Source organism: Chanodichthys erythropterus, chromosome 9 (assembly GCF_024489055.1).
Source record: "Chanodichthys erythropterus isolate Z2021 chromosome 9, ASM2448905v1, whole genome shotgun sequence".
Taxonomy (NCBI): domain Eukaryota; kingdom Metazoa; phylum Chordata; class Actinopteri; order Cypriniformes; family Xenocyprididae; genus Chanodichthys; species Chanodichthys erythropterus.
Window position 1 is genome coordinate 21927345 of NC_090229.1, and position 18922 is coordinate 21946266.

The 18922-nt window shown below is 36.8% G+C and overlaps 1 protein-coding gene across 1 annotated transcript in view; it reads left to right on the forward strand.

The window, feature by feature from the left end:
* The window catches only part of celsr3 (cadherin, EGF LAG seven-pass G-type receptor 3), a 52310-nt gene that overhangs the window by 13542 nt on the left and 19846 nt on the right, over window positions 1-18922 (forward strand). Inside the window, exons 2-15 of the mRNA XM_067395044.1 lie at window positions 921-1258; window positions 1778-2066; window positions 7262-7484; window positions 9051-9166; window positions 9339-9427; window positions 9613-9770; window positions 9875-10038; window positions 10740-10865; window positions 11021-11190; window positions 12936-13121; window positions 13403-13513; window positions 14651-14819; window positions 16657-16798; window positions 17811-17931. Of these exons, the coding sequence (XP_067251145.1) occupies window positions 921-1258; window positions 1778-2066; window positions 7262-7484; window positions 9051-9166; window positions 9339-9427; window positions 9613-9770; window positions 9875-10038; window positions 10740-10865; window positions 11021-11190; window positions 12936-13121; window positions 13403-13513; window positions 14651-14819; window positions 16657-16798; window positions 17811-17931 (2402 nt within the window). The remainder of the gene's footprint in view (window positions 1-920; window positions 1259-1777; window positions 2067-7261; window positions 7485-9050; window positions 9167-9338; window positions 9428-9612; window positions 9771-9874; window positions 10039-10739; window positions 10866-11020; window positions 11191-12935; window positions 13122-13402; window positions 13514-14650; window positions 14820-16656; window positions 16799-17810; window positions 17932-18922) is intronic.

Sequence of the window (18922 nt, forward strand, 5' to 3'; positions counted from 1 at the left end):
AGCAATCGTCCAGAGGCGAGCAGAGAAAAAGTAGCCTACTCCTCTCAGAAAACGTACAAATAAAGATAATTTTAGATGTTTTATTTCTATTTTGAGCATTGGGATCGCTAGACGAGAGCTTAATGAAGTCATTTTTGTGTGAACCTCAAATTCGACCAAAATTTACATTTTTCACTTTTTTTTTTGCCTGATCCCATAGCTCAAAATTATCATCCGACTCATTTTGCCCTAATGCACAGATCTAATATAACGTTACACATCAGATTCCCCCGCCCACCCCCAACTGTTAACCAAATGTTAATTTAAGACATAAATTATTATGTTTGCATAATACACACCAAGACAGCTATTTTGCAATATCTTAAAGGTGCTTGCTCATGTAATCTGGACATGTTAGCATTATGTTCACTGGACATGTTAGCATTGTGTTCACCCACACACTTTCTGATCAGTCACAGAAAACCTTGACTCTTTATTTTTCTCTTTTTATCTTTCCAGTTTGCTTTTCAATTTGTATGCACTGTACGTGCATTGTGTGTGTATGATCATAAAGTGTGTGTGCATTTGATGGACACACATGATTCACTCCGCAGCGTGTTGCTAATTTCACAGTCAGTGAGCTGTAGATGATGCTTTACTGACATCGACCGACTCAGTTCTGCATGTTGAGATGGACCTGTAAAGTAGTACAGCTCTCACAGCGGCATTAAAATGTTTCACATTACAGTAGAATAAAACATAGATTGTGTGACTATAGAGAAACTGATGTTCTGATTGAGCTGTCAGACATGTTCTTATCACTTACAAACTAAAGTGATTTGACATACTGCTCTTACACATACTGTGATACAGGGCAAACTTGTCATTTTTTAACTTATTATCTCTCCTTAACTTCATCTTTCTTTGTTTCATTTTCTCAGATGGCATTCACAGCGTCAGCGCTCAGTGTGTGTTGCGGGTTCTCATCATTACGGAGGAGATGCTCAGCAGTAGCATCACTGTGCGACTCCAGAACATGTCCCAGGAGCACTTCCTGTCCCCGCTGCTCACTCACTTCCTGGAAGGGGTGTCAGCAGTGCTTTCAGTCTCTCCTGATGATGTGTTTGTGTTTAACGTGCAGCCGGATGCCGATGCAGGAAAGGTTCTCAACGTTAGTTTTTCTGCAGCATTGCCGGGAGGGCAGTTTTTCCCATCGGAGGCTCTGGAGGAGCAGCTGTATCTCAACAGGCCTAGACTCAACACCCTCGCACATATGGAGGTAAAACACATACACACACACACTGTGTTTAGACATTTAAGCAACATTTAACGTATGAATTTCATTGTATTAGATAAGTTCTTTAAAATAAATGTCATATATCTATAATTTGGTTATGTCTTTTGTTAAGGCTTCATTTATATAAAATAAAAGATACAGTAAAAATAAGTACAAAAAATTGTGAAATATTATTACAATTTAAAATAATTGTTTTTCTAATTTAATATATTTTAAAATGTAATTTATTTCCGTGATGGCTAAGCTGAATTTTCAGCATGTTTACTCCAGTCGTCAGTGTCACATGATCTTTCAGAAATCATTCTAATATGCTGATTTGCTGCTTAAGAAACATATCTTATTATCAGTGTTGAAAACAGTTGTGCTACTTAATATGTTTATGGAAACCGTAATACATTTTTGATGAATCGAAAATTCAATAGAACAGCATTGATTTGAAATAGAAATCTTTTCAAATTCACACAAACACTTACAAGCACTCTTTATTGTGTATTACGGCAGGTTCTCCCGTTTGATGATAACGTGTGCTTGCGTGAGCCATGTCAGAACTACATGAAGTGCATCAGCGTGCTCCGCTTCAACAGCTCCGCTCCCTTTATCGCCTCCCCATCCACGCTGTTCCGGCCCATCCATCCCATCACAGGCCTGCGCTGCCGCTGCCCAGCCGGATTTACGGGAGATTACTGCGAGATTGAAATTAACCTGTGTTACTCAAACCCCTGCATGAATGGAGGAGTGTGTGCTCGCAGGGAGGGAGGCTACACCTGCATCTGCCGAGAGGATTACACAGGTGAGAGTGGGATTGTGTGATTCAGTAAGGGATGTATTATTGTGTCTTTCTAGATGCTGGGGTGTCTTGCAAATGCTTGCAAGAATAACGCACTTTGCAGTTTATTCTGGCCAAGAATCGCCCACTTATGGCTGGTTCACACTGCCAAAACAAACGGCATCATGTCAAATGTGCACTAAAGCTGGCTATTGGATGTACAGTAGAATGATGGGAATCACAACTGTCAAGTTCATACTGCCCAATAGACAGCAACTGATCCAACAAACCCAACAACCTTTGGCATTTGATGTGTCTTGGTTAGACAGGAAAGGACAAAATCTATTTTTTGATGCTATGAGTAGTACTGGGTATAGATACAGATTTTCCATGTAATATAATATACCTTCTTGGTACATTACATAAATACTAATTTAATTAATAATTTAAAAACAAGGTACTAACTGAAGTGAACTTTAAATTGCATTACTTATGTAAAACAATTTTTATGACAAAGAAATTATTGATTAAAATGAATAAAGAAAAGCATTTAACAAAACAAGAAAAGCAATTGAAAAATGGACAAAGAAAATGAACTGGACATAAATAAATATGTCCATTTATTTTTCAAAAAAAACAAAACAAAATAAAATAAATAAATAAATATATATATATATATATTTATATATATATATTTGTACATTAAAAAGGGTTGTTTTTTTCTATTTTTATGATTTAATTATTAATTTGATAACTTATTTCTTCATCTTATTTTTAAGTATCACTAGTCCTCTATCCACCTTATTTTTCTAATGCAGAATTAAACTGTTTTCTGTGAATGTGTGAGACTTCCAATTCATTATCCGCTATGGGGGAAATAATGAGAAAAATATCAAAGTGCAGTAAATGGTAAAAGCGCAACAAACCGGTGTGTTTATAATTAAGACTATTCATTAAAATAATGGTATTACCAGTTTGCACCGGTAATTTACAAATAGCCTTTCCTGCTCTTATGTGAAAAATAAGGTGGAAACATACTGGTAATATTAGAAAGAAATAGACATGTCTTGGAATTTTAAGAATCGGTATTGAGTTTGTTCAAATGAATATCACATTTAATGGGAAAATCAATATTATAACCCAGCCCTGGCCATGTGCATCTCCCACATTTCCAAATCCAGCTACTAGTTTTTCCACAGAGGCACTCGAAAATTGTGCAGCAGCCTGCCAATTAAGCATTGCCAGTTTTCCATGCAATATGCATCAGATGGCCAGTGAAGGGGTTGTGAGCGGTCCGTGGGCGCACCATCTGATGCCGAGACTAGACGCTGGGGCCTGGTGGTGGTACAGCACAACTGCTAACCAGTTTTTTTTTTCAGTGTATGTGTGTGGCCAGTGGGGTTAAACAGACCTAAACTCTCAGCAGTGAAGTCAGTCTGAAGTTAAATGAGCAACTCTCAGTAATACAAATGCTGCAGTATGAGAGAAAGTGAAAGAGAGAAAAAGAAATCCAGCGGAAGGATGAAAGCAGGGGCAGATGCACGATCCCCCGAGGGCCGTACCATGTGTGTGGGGGTTGGGTAGAGAGGGTGGTTTAGCCCAAGAGAAGAAGAATAGCTTTGATGAATTAAACATCATTTGAACGAAGGGGAGAGAATACATTACCAAATATTCTAGATAGGTACAGGGGAGTGGAGCGAAGCAGAAAGAGAGAGGAAGAAAGAGGGTGAAGTGCTCTTAATAGTAAGGCAGGAAGTGAACAGCTGGAGAAAAGAGAGAGAGAGAGAGCACCAGGCACAAATATAAAAGGACAAAAGTATCTAGAGACTAAAGATAGAGAGACTAAAGATGGAGAGATATTTGCAAAGAGGGTTTTAGAGCCTTTCCTTGCTGGTTTTTAAGTGATTTAGAGTCAGCTGAGAATCAATGGAGATTTGTTTAAGTGTGCTGGTGTGTGTGAGAGCATGTGTGTACTTAAAAGCTCTTTTTCCCTTTTGTCCATGTCTAGATAACTGCACTTGAATGCTCTATGCGTTTATGTAGGTGAATATCTCTTTGTGCTGTCATTTGTATATGCTGTGGATGATAAAGACAATTCTGTTTTTCTTTGTTTTTGGACTTTAAGATTAACTTTTATACCTCATTGTAAACTGTGAGAATGTGTTTGTATTTCTGAGCATGTACATGTTGTTTGTGTGTTTCTGTCAGTTCTGGTTGAGGAGTTTAAAGAAATTGCTGTTGGTCTGTGTGTCAGTAAGTGCTCTGAGAGCAGGAGCAGTCAGTGTGAAATGTCTTCTCAGAATTGCTTGTTTTCATGTCAGTCCATATGGTTTAACTAGAGTCAGGGGTGCAGAAACACTGTGAAAAGGGAATTGGGGAACATGTTAAATAATAATAAAACATTCTGAAAGCAATTTAATTAAATTCTTATGATATATCTTGCATATTATAACTCTTTATTATACATTCAATGTAACAACATCTGCAAAGTTACAATGCTCAAAGTCAATGGAAAGGGAGATATTTTCTTTTAAAGAAATCGCTTTTTAAGGACTACAACAAACAGCTGGTAGGGAGTTGAATCAACTCCACAACAACTACTTAAGTTTATACACTAACCATTCAGAAACGTCCAGTTTCATTCTAAAAGTTGATACTTCTTCCTGAGTCTCTCCATCAGTGTCCGACTCCGGTTTGAACATTGTACTGAACACCGTTACTGACAATCTTTATTTTGGCTGCATGAGATTCTCCAGCTTTGTTGTTGTTGAGCAACCGAAGCATGAGCTGTTAAAGCTCCGCCCTCTTCTGGAAAGGGGGCCGGGAGCAGCAGTTCATTTGCATTTAAAGGAACACACACAAAAACGGCGTGTTTTGCTCACACCGAAATAGGGGCAAATAAATGATCTGTGGGGTATTTTGAGCTGAAACTTCACAGACACATTCTGGGACACCAGAGACTTATATTACATTTCGTAAAAGGGGCATAATAGGTCCCCTTTAAAGGTAAAACCTATGCAGTCTCTCATACAGACAGATAGATAAATAGATAGATTACTATGTAAGGGTGACTATGTGGTTGCGATGGCATTTTTAGGCAGTTGCTAGGGCATTTTGGATGATTGCTAGGGAGTTGCTATGCACTTGCTAGAGTGTTTTGGTTGCTACTGTAGGTAGAAACTATGATATTTCTAGGGTGTTGCTAGGCAGTTCCTACAGGGTATTTTGGTGGTGAGAAGAGTGCAGACATTTTATTTGTTGACTAGCAAATTATTAAAATTCATTTATATAATTTACTTACTTATTTATATAGGCCATGGCAACAACTTATATTACTTGATTTAATGCTTAATACTGAATATACGGTTTCCTCTTTTATAAAATATATTTATCATAAAATATATTTATGATATTTTTAAGTTTAGTTTGTGGGAAAAATTCAGTTCAGTTGGTGTTCAGAGGCCTGTGGCCCTCTTATATATTTTTATTCTGGGCATTGTGACTTATTTTATATTGGCTTTTGAAAATTCAGATACCTTCAAGAGGAATGTGTGCTCAAATCCTTTTCCCTTTGCAGGCGATATGTTTGTAAGCTATGATGAATATGCTAATTCCTCTTGTTGAATATGCAGAGAACTCTAAGTAGCCAGTAGGATAAAGTCTGGACTGAGCTTACTTAAATCTGCAAGTCTTGTGGGTTTTAGTGTTTTTTGTTTTTTAATGTGTGTGTGTGTGTGTGTGTGTGTGTGTGGCTGGTTTTTATTCATATTGAGCATTTACTATAGTGTAAACATTAATGTTTTGTTTTGGATGTGGTGTGTGTCTGTCCATATGTGTGTCCTAAGGCATTTTGTATGTGTGTGTATTTCTGTGGTGGGTCAAAGTTTGAAGTGCTTTTAAAGGCAGTATTTTCATACTCCCACTAAAGGGAGACTGAGATGTCTACATGTGTGTCTGTGCCAGAGGTTTGGACACGCATGCACATTAATGTGCTTTATTTAACAAGTGCCAAAGGCTCACCAACACAATGCTGGAATATGACAGTGCCAGAATCTGGCTCACATTTGGCTCAGCATCATAAAGCCTAAGGGCAGGATCTGCTGATGTTTCAAAACCCAAACAACAAGCTGCTTTATGTAGGAGTGTGTGTGTCTGTTTGTCTGTTATTGGTCCATTGGGGCTTTCCTGTCTACAGGTTTTTACAGAGTTTATACACGTGTATGTGTGTGTGCGCGTAAGCTAGACCCCTGCTGATACAGTGATGGTACAATTGATTAATTATATCAAATGTTTCTTACAGACTGATTAAAATACAGTGACTTTAATGTTCAGCTTTTCATATTCTACATAAAGCTTTTCATAAAGGGTTTCATTTTGGAGTGTTTGCCAGTTTTATTTACATTTTGTTGTCACATTTGGTGTCATTTTGTTCCACCTGTAAAATCAGAGCTGAATGTGAGGGGCGGGTTTTAACCAGACAAAATGAGTCTGTTGTTTTACTGGAACATCAAGCTATGACTTTTTTGAGATTTATTTTTGGTGTTTTTACTGATATTAAAATTCTGGCCAATACCAATAAGCCATTAATTATTTGTATGCTATGGCCAATAACTGATACATATAAATGGCATAAATGAAACTAAAATTCTAAAGTGTTTTCTGTAAAAACAAAAACGCTAAAAACTAAAATCAATAATTTGAATATACATTATAATGTACAAAAAAAATGATATTTCTTGAGATTTACTTAAAGCTGCTGTCCGCGATTTTTAGCCCTCTAGCGGTTAATAAACAGAACTGCACACGTCTTGCGGAGGAACATTGTAGCCGGAGCTACTTTTCTCCATGTATGTCTATGGCAAGTCACGCAGTTACTGTGATACTCTGCGGCGAGTCCTACCAGTCCGGTCTGAAGTAGTCCGAATTTATTACACTTATTATAAGTGTACCATAATGATTCAGGATAAGACAAAAACATGGTTTGGAAAATGGATTCATGTTGTATATTCTCATTATATAATTTTAGTACATTTTTAACACAAAAAATAAGATTACATTTAACAGTGTTATTAAATTATTAGGTTTTTTAAAATTCTTTAAAAGATCAGCATCTAATTTCAAAGACCAGCACCTAAAGATCAGTCAAATTTAATTGAATAAGTATCAATGTGTGCATGTGTATATTTCATGTGTTTTAAATTTGTCGTCTGTCTTCTCAGGCGAGCGTTGTGAGTTTGACCGGCGTGGTGGCCGGTGTGTGGCAGGCGTTTGTCGTAACGGTGGCACGTGCCGTGAGCTCTCCGGAGGGGGATTCAGGTGTGAGTGTCCTGCAGGAGGTTATGAGAAGCCCTACTGCTCTGTCACCACCAGATCCTTCCCGCCAAAGTCATTCATGATGTTCAGGGGACTCCGTCAACGATTCCACCTCTCCATCTCTCTCTCGTGAGTACATACATGGACACACCTGTTACGTAATGTAAAGGCATGAAAGTCCAAAACTATGACAGAAATAACCAATATTTCTCTTTTGGGGTAGTATATTTTTTTCTGAGATAGGTAGTATATTTTTTTCTGAGATAGGAGAAATTATTTTAAAATAGTAAAAATGTAAAATATTACACACTCCACTTTGAAATATTATACAGTGTTAATTTATCATAAATCTTATTTTCCCTTCTGTAATCTGTTTCTTTCATTCTCTCCTCTCTCTTTCATGCTCTGTTCATGAGAAAAGCTCCTTAGCACTCTTCTTTCATCCTGTTTTTTTCTTTTTTTCTGCTTTCCCTTGTGAGTGTTATTTTCTGGTCATGTGTTTGATGTGATTGGTCAGGGTTTGGTTGCTGTGGCACAGAGGTAATATAATGGTTGTTTGTTATAATCTCCAGGGTGACTAAAACAGAGCTATTTTATTCATTAACATGGTCAAATATCAACACATCCAGAAAGGGCACAACCTTCTCTCATCTCCCTAGACACGCCAGAATATTAAATCCTTCTCTTTTTATCTCCCTCTCGGTTAAAGTCTTGCCTCTCTGCACTGAAAGATAACCATTGTGCTACAGTGTGCAGTTTACCAACTGGCCATGTCCTATAAAAACTCTTTTAAATCTAAAAGTCTTTGTTCAGGAGAGCGTAAACAGGGTCCATCTCTCTCACAACTCAGGCCCTTTGTCAGCATTTTGTCTGGACCAAACTAGTGCATTTGTGAATCTTTTTGCTTTCCAGAGTGGACATCCAGATGCGTGTCAGCTAGAAATGTATGTACCAAAAAGAGAGATTATTATTTTGGCTTTCATTTGGCAATTTAGTAGCAATAAAATTGCAAGTTCAAATAATAATTTATCATTTTATTTATTTATCAGTCAGAGAGTTTTACCTTATCATTCAATAATCTTATTTATTTAAGTTTTTTTTTTTATTAATAATTAATTATTTTATTTTATTTATTAATATTTTGGATCAGTTTTGTTTTAGTTCAAATTTTTGTCATTTTTAATACTTTTTTAAATTATGTCTATATAATTTTTATTACTTTTTTAGTTATTGTAGTTCATCAGTTTAAACAAAATGAAAATGAAAAATGTTGCTTTGGCAACTAGCCGAAATAAAATAACTTTAAGTAAAATAACTTTTTTTTTCAAGTAATGGAAATGTTTTTTTTATGGTTTTAGTTAACTATAATAACCCTGGTTCAGAGTGCATAATGTAATAAAAAATTACATGAGAAATAGCTTTCTCTACAGAAATGTGATGTAAACTTGTAATAACCTTTCAATATTGCTCTAAATGCGCACACTTTTTGGCTTTGAAAGTTCTAATGGATATTGTTTGCTGATCCCCCTGCCATGAACTTCCCATGTTGACCAGAAATTGAGTTAAATTCATTTAGAGATCACATTCTGCTGAGTGTACTTTTAAGACAATTTGTGGGCATTACATTATTACACTCTAAATGGACCAGTACTGAGTCATTCCAGATCTTTGATGAGCATTAAATGTGTTTTGTAGGTTTGCCTCATTGGAAAGTAATGGTTTGCTCTTCTACAATGGCCGGTTTAATGAGAAGCACGACTTCCTTGCTTTGGAGATACTGGACGGACAAATGGTTCTTAAATACTCCACAGGTAAAGAAGACTGAATGTGTGTGTTCAGAGTTTTAAAATATACCCATCTATAGTCCTAATTTTGGATTACAATGAAACACGAAAGGGTTAAAATGATTCTGTTTTATGTTGTGGTGTGAATTTTGTCAGTTTGTAACAGCTACTTCTGATCTCTGTGTGAACTTTGCCACAGGTGAGTCATCTACTCAGGTGAGTCCATACCTGCCCGGTGGAGTGAGTGATGGCAACTGGCACACTGTTCACATCCATTACTACAACAAGGTGAGAAAGTGCTCTGAAGAAGCAGAATTTTCATTCTTGGGTGGACTATTCCTTTAAATATTAATTATTCTTCTGTTACTATGGACTTTTTTTACTATGACTTTTAGCATTTTCTGTGTATTTGGAATGAAGTTGTGTGCTTAGTGTTCGTGTACTTATGAGGAAACATTTGTGTGTGTATCTAGCCAAAGCGAAGTGTGAGCGGTGAGGTTCAGGGTCCATCCGATGAGAAGGTCGCTGTCTTGAGTGTCGATGACTGTGATACGGCCGTTTCTCTGAGGTTTGGCGCTCAGCTCGGCAACTACAGCTGTGCTGCACAGGGGAGACAGACCAGCAGCAAGAAGTGAGCATGCACAAACTCACACATACACATTTATATGTACATGTTGGTTTTGCTCAGGAAAACACATTTATTCTCTCTCTCATTCTCATTCTCTTTTCTCACAGGTCTTTGGATCTGACTGGCCCGTTGTTTTTGGGTGGAGTTCCTAACCTGCCTGAGAATTTCCCGTTTGGTACAAGAGAATTTATTGGCTGCATGAAAGATCTGCACATTGATAACAGACCAGTGGACATGGCAGGATTCATTGCTAATAATGGCACTTTACCTGGTGCGTGTGCGTTACAATGTGATGATAGTGATGTTCTGTATCTCTGTAATGACATCAGCATACACTACTGTTTTGGGGATAGTATAAGAACTTTGAATTTGAAAGAAATTAATACTTTAATTCTGCAGTTATGCATTAAATTGATCAAAAATGACAGTAAAGATTTTTTTTATTGTAGCAAAAAAAACAACTTTAAAATAAATGATGTTCTTTTGATCTTTCTATTTGAAGAAACCTGAAAAAACAATTCTTAAGGTTTCCACAAAAGTATTAATCAGCACAACTGTTATTACCATTCATAATAATAAGAATTATGATAAATCAGCATATTAGAATGATTTCTGAAGGATCATATGACACTGAAGACTGGAGTAATGATGCTGAAAATTCGGCTTTGCCATCACAGGAATAAATTACATCTTAAAAATCTTAAAATAGAAAGGTTATTTTAGATTGTAATAATATTTCATCATGTTTTTAACTGTATTTTTGATCAAATAAATGCAGCCATGGTGAGCATAAGATACTTCTTTCAAAAACATTAACAATCTCACCATCCCCAAACCTTTTTACAGTAGTGTATACTTCCTCTTGTGGTTATTTTTGGCCTGTTATTGTCTGCTGTCATGGTGATTGTGCTGTAACTGTCTTTTTCTGTGATTGGCTGCAGCATTTGTGGTGTAATGCTCTGTCTTTATTAGGTTGCAGCGCAAAACTGCCTTTCTGCAAATCAAACCCTTGCCAGAATGGCGGCACTTGTCGGGTGAGTTGGGAGACCTTCTCCTGTGACTGCCCTGTTGGATTTGGAGGGAAAGACTGCAGCTTAGGTGAGACCTACATAATTGTACAAAAACAAGAATAAAATATTGCTCTATTGATCTTTAAGTTAATCTTAAACCAGGATGCCAATATCAAACAGGAACTATTACTAAATGTTAATGTCATTGCTGATGATGGTATTGCTGGAATGATTCTTCCACAGTGATGTCCCATCCCCATCGTTTCCTTGGAAACAGTGCACTGTGGTGGGACCTTAAGAATGAAGTCACCATCAACACACCCTGGTACATGGGGTTAGTGTTCCGCACCAGATCAAAAGAGGGGGTTCTCCTGCAGGCTCAAGCTGGACAGTACACCAACTTGATCTTTCAGGTATACTCACTTATAGAAATGCTTGCAGAATTGCACTGATTTTTTCCCCCTGCAGCCAATAAAGTGATATGTTTGGCCACCAAACATGTTTTAATATTGATTTTAAATTCATTTTTAAGTTTACATTTACGTATTTAAATTTTATTTTGTTTTTATTTAAATTTTAATAAAATTTAATATCAAATTTTACTGAAATAACCCAACTGTTGTAACTGGTATTTTAACAGAAATGTTTTAGATTCAAATTAAATAATCTAATTGGTGGAAGGAGGAAGCCCTCTTTATTTTATTACAATTGTAGCAGTAGATTCTTAAAGGTGCCATCGAACGTTTTTTTACAAGATGTTATATAAGTCTAAGGTTTCCCCTGAATGTGTCTGTGAAGTTTCAGCTCAAAATACCCCTTAGATTTTTTTAAATTAATTTTTTTAACTGCCTATTTTGGGGCATCATTAACTATGCACCGATTCAGGGGCTGCTGGCCCTTTAAATCTCATGCTCCCTGCCCATTGAGCTTGCGACTCTATAATACAGTGTATTTACAAAGTTCACACAGCTAATATAACCCTCAAATGGATCTTTACAAGATGTTCGTCATGTATGCTGCATGCATGCTTCAGGTCATGTGAGTATAGTATTTATTTGGATGTTTATATTTGATTGTGAACGAGTTTGATAGTGCTCCGTGGCTAAAGCTAACATTACACACTGTTGGAGAGATTTTTAAAGAATGATGTTGTTTATGAATTATACAGACTGCAAGTGTTTAAAAATGAAAATAGTGATGGCTCTTGTCTCCGTGAATACAGTAAGAAACGATGGTAACTTTAACCAACAGTAGCCTACATTAGCAACATGCTAACGAAACATTTAGAAAGACAATTTACAAATATCACTAAAAATATCATGATATCATGGATCATGTCAGTTATTATTGCTCCATCTGCCATTTTTCGCTATTGTCCTTGCTTGCTTACCTAGTCTGATGATTCAATTGTGCACAGATCCAGATGTTAATACTGGCTGCCCTTGTCTAATGCCTTTCATAATGTTGGGAACATGAGCTGGCATATGCAAATATTGGGGCGTACACCCCGACTGTTACGTGACAGTTGGTATTATGTTGATATTCGCCTGTTCTTCGGAGGTCTTTTAAACAAATGAGATTTATATAAGAAGGAGGAAACAATGGTGTTTGAAACTCAGTGTATGTCTTTTCCATGTACTGAACTCTTGTTATTCAACTATGCCAAGATAAATTCAATTTTTAATTCCAGGGCACCTTTAATGTGTTTAGCTACTATTTTTTATAAGCATTTCATTTTAATTTAAATAAAACAATGAAAGAAATATTCATTAAAGGCAAATACTAAGTAAAATCAAAGGATTGAATCCTCCATGAATTATGAACCAAGCTTTTCCTCCTGTGTAAAGATGTAGTATTGTGATGCTTTCTGGCAATAAGGAAAAACCTGGCTTTGTTTGTCTTATTCCAAGAAATGTAAATATTCATTAAGAGCCTGATGAAAGGAAAACATTATCTGTTTTGGGGTAGGAAACAAACATTTTCACTAGAAGCGCAGAGTTAATTAAATAAAATGAGCTTGACTTCCCATAGCACTTTGAAGTAGACAATTCTGCATCAAACTCCAAAGGCTCCAGAAGCTTAGCTGATCAAATATAACTCTCATATCCTATGCAATCAATAAATTAAATTGAGAAATTGAGTATGTGTCTGATTCCAGGTGGTTTCTGGTCAATTGGTGTTTTCGGTGGCACGGGGTTCGACTCGGCCGGTCAGATTGAGACTGGATCAGGTTCAGGTGTGTGATGGACACTGGCATGACCTACAGCTCGAGCTCCGTGATGTCAGGAGCGGCAGAGAGACTCGATATATTGCAACAGTACGACTGGACTTTGGACTGTATCAGGTACACACACTCACACACAAACACATACACCCACACATAAGTGGTCCTCTAACCTCTATTATGTCGCTGACTCATTGTTATAATCCCATGTTGTAATCCATAATCTGGAATTCTGGAATATCAGATCCTAATCTTTGTGGATTAAACTACAAATCAGACACAGGTCACTGGTCTAGTGATTAAACACTGAAATACATGCAGTATAACTTAAATGGACTAATTTAATCTCACTTTCTTTCCATTTCTTTCTCTGCCTCTCTTCAAATCTCTCTCTGTCTCAGGGAACAGTCATTGTTGGGAATGAGATTAATGGTGTAAAGGTGAAGCACCTGCATGTGGGTGGAGTTTTAGGGTCAGGAGAGGTGCAAAATGGGATCCGTGGCTGTATTCAGGTTTGTTTTTGTAACTTTCACTGATTTTTGCAGTCTGTTGTTTCTGTAATAACCTGATACTTAGGCTTAATTTGTGGGTGGGACTGGTGGGACATGTCCCCACCACTTTTTTGCCAGGGTCGATATTGTCCTCACCACTTTTTGAAACATCTTGCGGTACAGATGTATCTAATATCTGTTCTTAATGAGAAAAGAAAACTATATGAGGGCGAATGAGAACCCAGAACCTCTGGCACGCTTAACAAAAGTTCTACCACCAGACCGTTAGAACTCACAATCACTGATAGCAGATCTATGTATTTATTCTCTAATGTGAAGAATCTCGAGACTAACAACATATTATAATATAATATAGTTGATAAAATGAGTTCTATATCATTAACCTCAATGTACTATTGAAATTGATTTCTGGACAACGTAATGTTGTTTTTTGGAGACACACACACTCCTGTCCCACCCACTTTTAAAAACAAAGTTACGCCACTAACTTGATATAACCTAAACTTTGCTCACCGCACTTCTACTTCTGCAATTTTCTTTAATGTATGAATTATTGGTAGTTATCAATTGCTAATGGGGCATTCATTTTTAACAAGCTGACAATTAGTTGAATAATTAATGAGAACTTAGAGAACAGAGATAATATAAAAGTTCCTTCAGATGTGCAGTCAGCAAATCATTTACCAAGTAAATTGGCATTTATAGTCGTTATTATAATTATTGTTATTTTATTGGAAACTAAGGACATTTTATTAATTAATTTTATTAATTGATTATTTATTTAGCTAATGTCAAAGGTGAAGTGTGTAACACTACCTGTGATCTATTTGATCAAAAATGCAGTAAAATCTCTAGCATTGTGAAATATTATTACATTTTATTATATATCTGTGATATAAAATATGAATTTTCAGCAGTGATTACTTCAATCTTGAGTTTTACATAATCGCTCAGAAATTTTTCTAATATGCTGATCTTATTATCAATGTTGAAAGCAGTATTTTTGTGGAAAAACATTATACGTTTTTTTTTCCGGCCTCTTTGATGAATAGAAAGTTCAAAAGAACAGCATTTATTTGAAATAAAAATCTTTTGTTAAAATTATAAAGGTCTTTACTTTTGCTTTTGATCAATCAGGGGGTGCGGCTGGGGGTGCGCCCTGATTCCCCTGCATTGCCCCGCCCTTCCAGAACCATCAAAGTGGAGACTGGCTGTAATGTTGGAAACCCGTGTAACTCCTCCCCCTGTCCCGCCCACAGCCAATGTGCCGATGAATGGGATCGACACACCTGTGTTTGTGAACCAGGTATGATATGAGTTATGATCATTGGATGCAAAACCTACAGAATGAAAATGTTTTGTTAATTAAATTTTTTAAGTACAATTTATATACCCAGCATTAGAATTTGATCTTAAATTTACAGAATTGTACTTTTTTGTTTTAAATCTTTCAGTATCCTAAAACTTTTATGTTATTTCCAAGTTCAAGTTTTTGAATCCCAGATTTTCAATGCGGTGTTAGACGCCTACATATATGTACTAGTAATACACTGAGCATGTCATTGGTTTCTAAGCTAACAGTCTGATAGTTCACCCACACAGAGTAAAAGATACATTTACAAATTCTGCCTGTGTTTGTATGAGCTCCCATCATGTCTAAATGAAGATACAGACTCGTTCACTTCATTATCATGCCGTTAGAGTTGCATCAGCCCAGTGTTATTAATAGTGCTGTGCAGAAAGAGAAATCAAAGACTCCCCTCATAAACTCTGAATTAATTTTTCAGACCCCCTCCTGGTAGAGTAAACCCACACACACACACACACACACACACGTGCACACACACAAACAGTGCATAAGAGACGAGTACCTAAATTTAAGAACAGCAATATCTCTCTCCTTCTTGCCCTGTTGTTTGTTAGATTCCCATACATAATTTTACATTTTTAATAAGTCTCTACTGCAGTGTGCTAGTTGAATGAATATTGAATAAAGTCACTTTTTCTGAGGGCTTTATTGAAATCCTGTACTGACTTCCATATCATTCAAAGCAGTGGAAAGCTTTACCAGAAGAGCATATGGTTACATTACTGCATTCCATTTCTGATTAGTGAGCTTCATTTGTCTTAATAGGGTTTGCACACACTTCTATAGAGTAGTTCAAACATCTCTCTGCTTAAAGAGAGAGAGAGAAAGGGGGTTATTGTGTCTTTTGATCACTTGTCGTGCAGATGAAGGCTTTTCTATATGACTCTGATGAAGATGAGATCAAGGCTGTGCTGTTTTATGTGTTGTTTTGAGTCGAGATTGAAATACTTTCTTTCCATTCAGTTCCTGTATGTTTTATGCTGTAAATTCAATAACTATGTATGTGACGTTTTTTTTTCATCATATATATTTAGTTGTTATGGATTTCATTGGGGCATATGTATCATTTTCTTAACTATCTAGGATGGATTTCATAATGTTTATTGCATTATTCTTCCCCTGATATTCACTTATAATGTTAGTCATGTTTTATTTACATTTTTGACTTTTTAAGCAGGCGTTTTTTTTTGCAGATGTGCCTTTAAGCCACGTAAAATGAGTAACAGCATAAGCTGAGGGTTTGCTGTCGGATCCAATATATTTGGCACTGCCTCATCCTGCATTATGTTCACAAAACACTTCACTCTGAAGCATGTTGCTCATACTGTCAAGGCTGAATTGATGTGATCAGTCATAAAGTTGTGCAACGTGTAATTTTTTTGCAGTTTACTTCCAATGAATGATCTACTGACCTCTTGAAAGTATGTTTTCATTTTTTTAATCTCAAAAGGTCAAACAGAAAATTTGTTATGATATAATGACACCTTTTAAAGACATTCTGGTATACAAACACCAGAAAAGTCTGTCCATCTGCATTAATTGGTCAAACAGATATTCCCACCCCAAACTCACGCCATTGGTTGATCCAACTGATAGCAGTCACAGCTATCATACTTTACAGTGAAAGAAATAGATGAATGGATTACCTACAGTGTCTCTGCATATTAAGCTGAGAAAGTACTTTAACACTGAAAAAAACTGCACACTTAATCTTTTAATATCAATGTATATACATGAGGATTGTGTTGTAACAGTTTACTTTTATCAAATACAGGATTCTATGGTAAAAGCTGTATGGATGCATGTCAGCTTAACCCATGTGAGAATCAAGCAAAGTGTCACAGGAAGCCCAGCTCCTCTCATGGATATATCTGTGACTGTGAGGACAGTCACTACGGACAGTACTGCCAACACAGGTACATTTTCATACACACCACAATCATGTGCAATTACACGAGCACAAATACACGCTACATGTTCATTACATGCACTTAAATTTTTTTTAATATTTTCTTAAACATTGTTTTTGTCCTGTTTCCCAGTAACAATATCCAAACATACTCCCAGTAACAATATCCAATCATACTCAAAACAAGATATATTTAGTCCAAAAAAAAAACAAATCTTCTTTAATTTTTTTTTTTTTTTCAATTAATTTTTTCCTTGTTTCAAGCAGAAATCTAAGAAATTTTAGTGCTGTTTATACTGCAAAAAATGCCAATAGGCTAATAAAAATAAATTTACTTCAAGATATGTTTTTTGAAAACTAATCTTTTATCTTAACAGTTTTGATTTTCAAGAAAATGTAACTTTATTATAAGGCTGATTTTGATGGGAAATGAGAAAAATACTGAAAAAGGATTTCTGCTGTGTACTGTAGCTCCTCTGTCCTATAGCCCAGTTACTCTAATAAATAATATCTCTAATAAATTGTCAAGCAAATGTACCAGTAAGATAATCAGTGATATATGGGCAAAGACTTTATTCATGCATTCGGGTTTATGGCCGAATTTGTGTGTGTGTTTGTGTGAGAGTTTTTTTTTTTTTTTTTTTGTCACACTAATCCAGCGTTCAAGCTTATCCAAAAGGCTGGATGTGTATGGCGGGTAGGTTTGTGTTCATGTTAATGATGCATTAGTTCTGCTTAGCCACATGTGTGCGTGTGTGCTTAAGGTTTGCTGCCTTTGAACGGATGAAAGTAGACTTAAGTTTGCCGACAGACTGTGACTCATGTGACCCTAAATCAACCCCTACCTCAAACACACGCACACGCTCAGCCAAATCCTTCAAAACAGCGGCAATCTCATCGGCTCTCTTTTATCTGTCGGCTCCATCTCTCTCTCTCTCTATCACGCTGGCTCGCTCTCTGTGTCAGATCTGCCCTAGATACATAGGTATTTGATCAAATCTAACTGCATCTGTTTGTAGGATCGAGCAGCAATGTCCTCGCGGGTGGTGGGGCAGCCCGACATGTGGACCCTGCCACTGTGAAGCAAGTAAAGGCTTTGACACAGACTGCAATAAGACCACTGGACACTGCCACTGCAAGGTATACACAACTGAATAGTTTACCTAAAAAATAGGTAGTCTTGTACCTGTGTGTGCAGACGCAGCAGCACACACACCACTAATGGATTCATCTCTCTAAACCAAAGACCTTTAACCCAGATTTTTGGCCTTAATTTGTAATCTTAGGTTCTGATCCGTTTTCTAACCTGTTTTGTGTGAACTACGGCAATAATTTAAGAAAAGATGTCTACTAGCTTAGATTCCTAAACCCTTTTAGAGTTTCTGTAACCTGAGACCAGGCATGCACAAGAGAATACTCTCTATACAGTATCTCACAGAAGTGAGTACACCCCTCACATTTTTGTAAATATTTTAGAATTTGTAATATTTTATCTTTTCATGTGACAACACTTGATATAACTTGATATAACAAGAAATGACACTTTGCTACAATGTAAAGTAGTGAGTGTATAGCTTGTATAACAGTGTAAATTTTTCTCTCCCTGGTGTCATGTGACTCGCTAGTGTTACAAGGTCTCAGGTGTGAATGGGAAGCAGGCGTGTTAAATTTGGTGTTATCGCTCTCACTCTCTCATACTTATCACTGGAAGTTCAACATGGCACCTCATGGCAAAGAACTCTCTGAGGATCTGAAAAAAAGAATTGTTGCTCTACATAAAGATGGCGTAGGCTATATGCCAAGACCCTGAAACTGAGCCGAGACCATACAGCAGTTTAACAGGACAGGTTCCACTCAGAACAGGCCTCGCCATGGTCAACCAAAGAAGTTGAGTGCACGCGCTCATCCAGAGGTTGTGTTTGGGAAATAGATGTATGGGTGCTGCCAGCATTGCTGAAGGGTTGGGGGCTCAGCCTGTCAGTGCTCAGACCATACGCCGCACACTGCATCAAATTGGTCTGCATGGCTGTCGTCCCAGAAGGAAGCCTCTTCTAAAGATGATGCACAAGAAAGCCCGCAAACAGTTTGCTGAAGACAAGCAAACTAAGGACATGGATTAGGAGTACAAAGA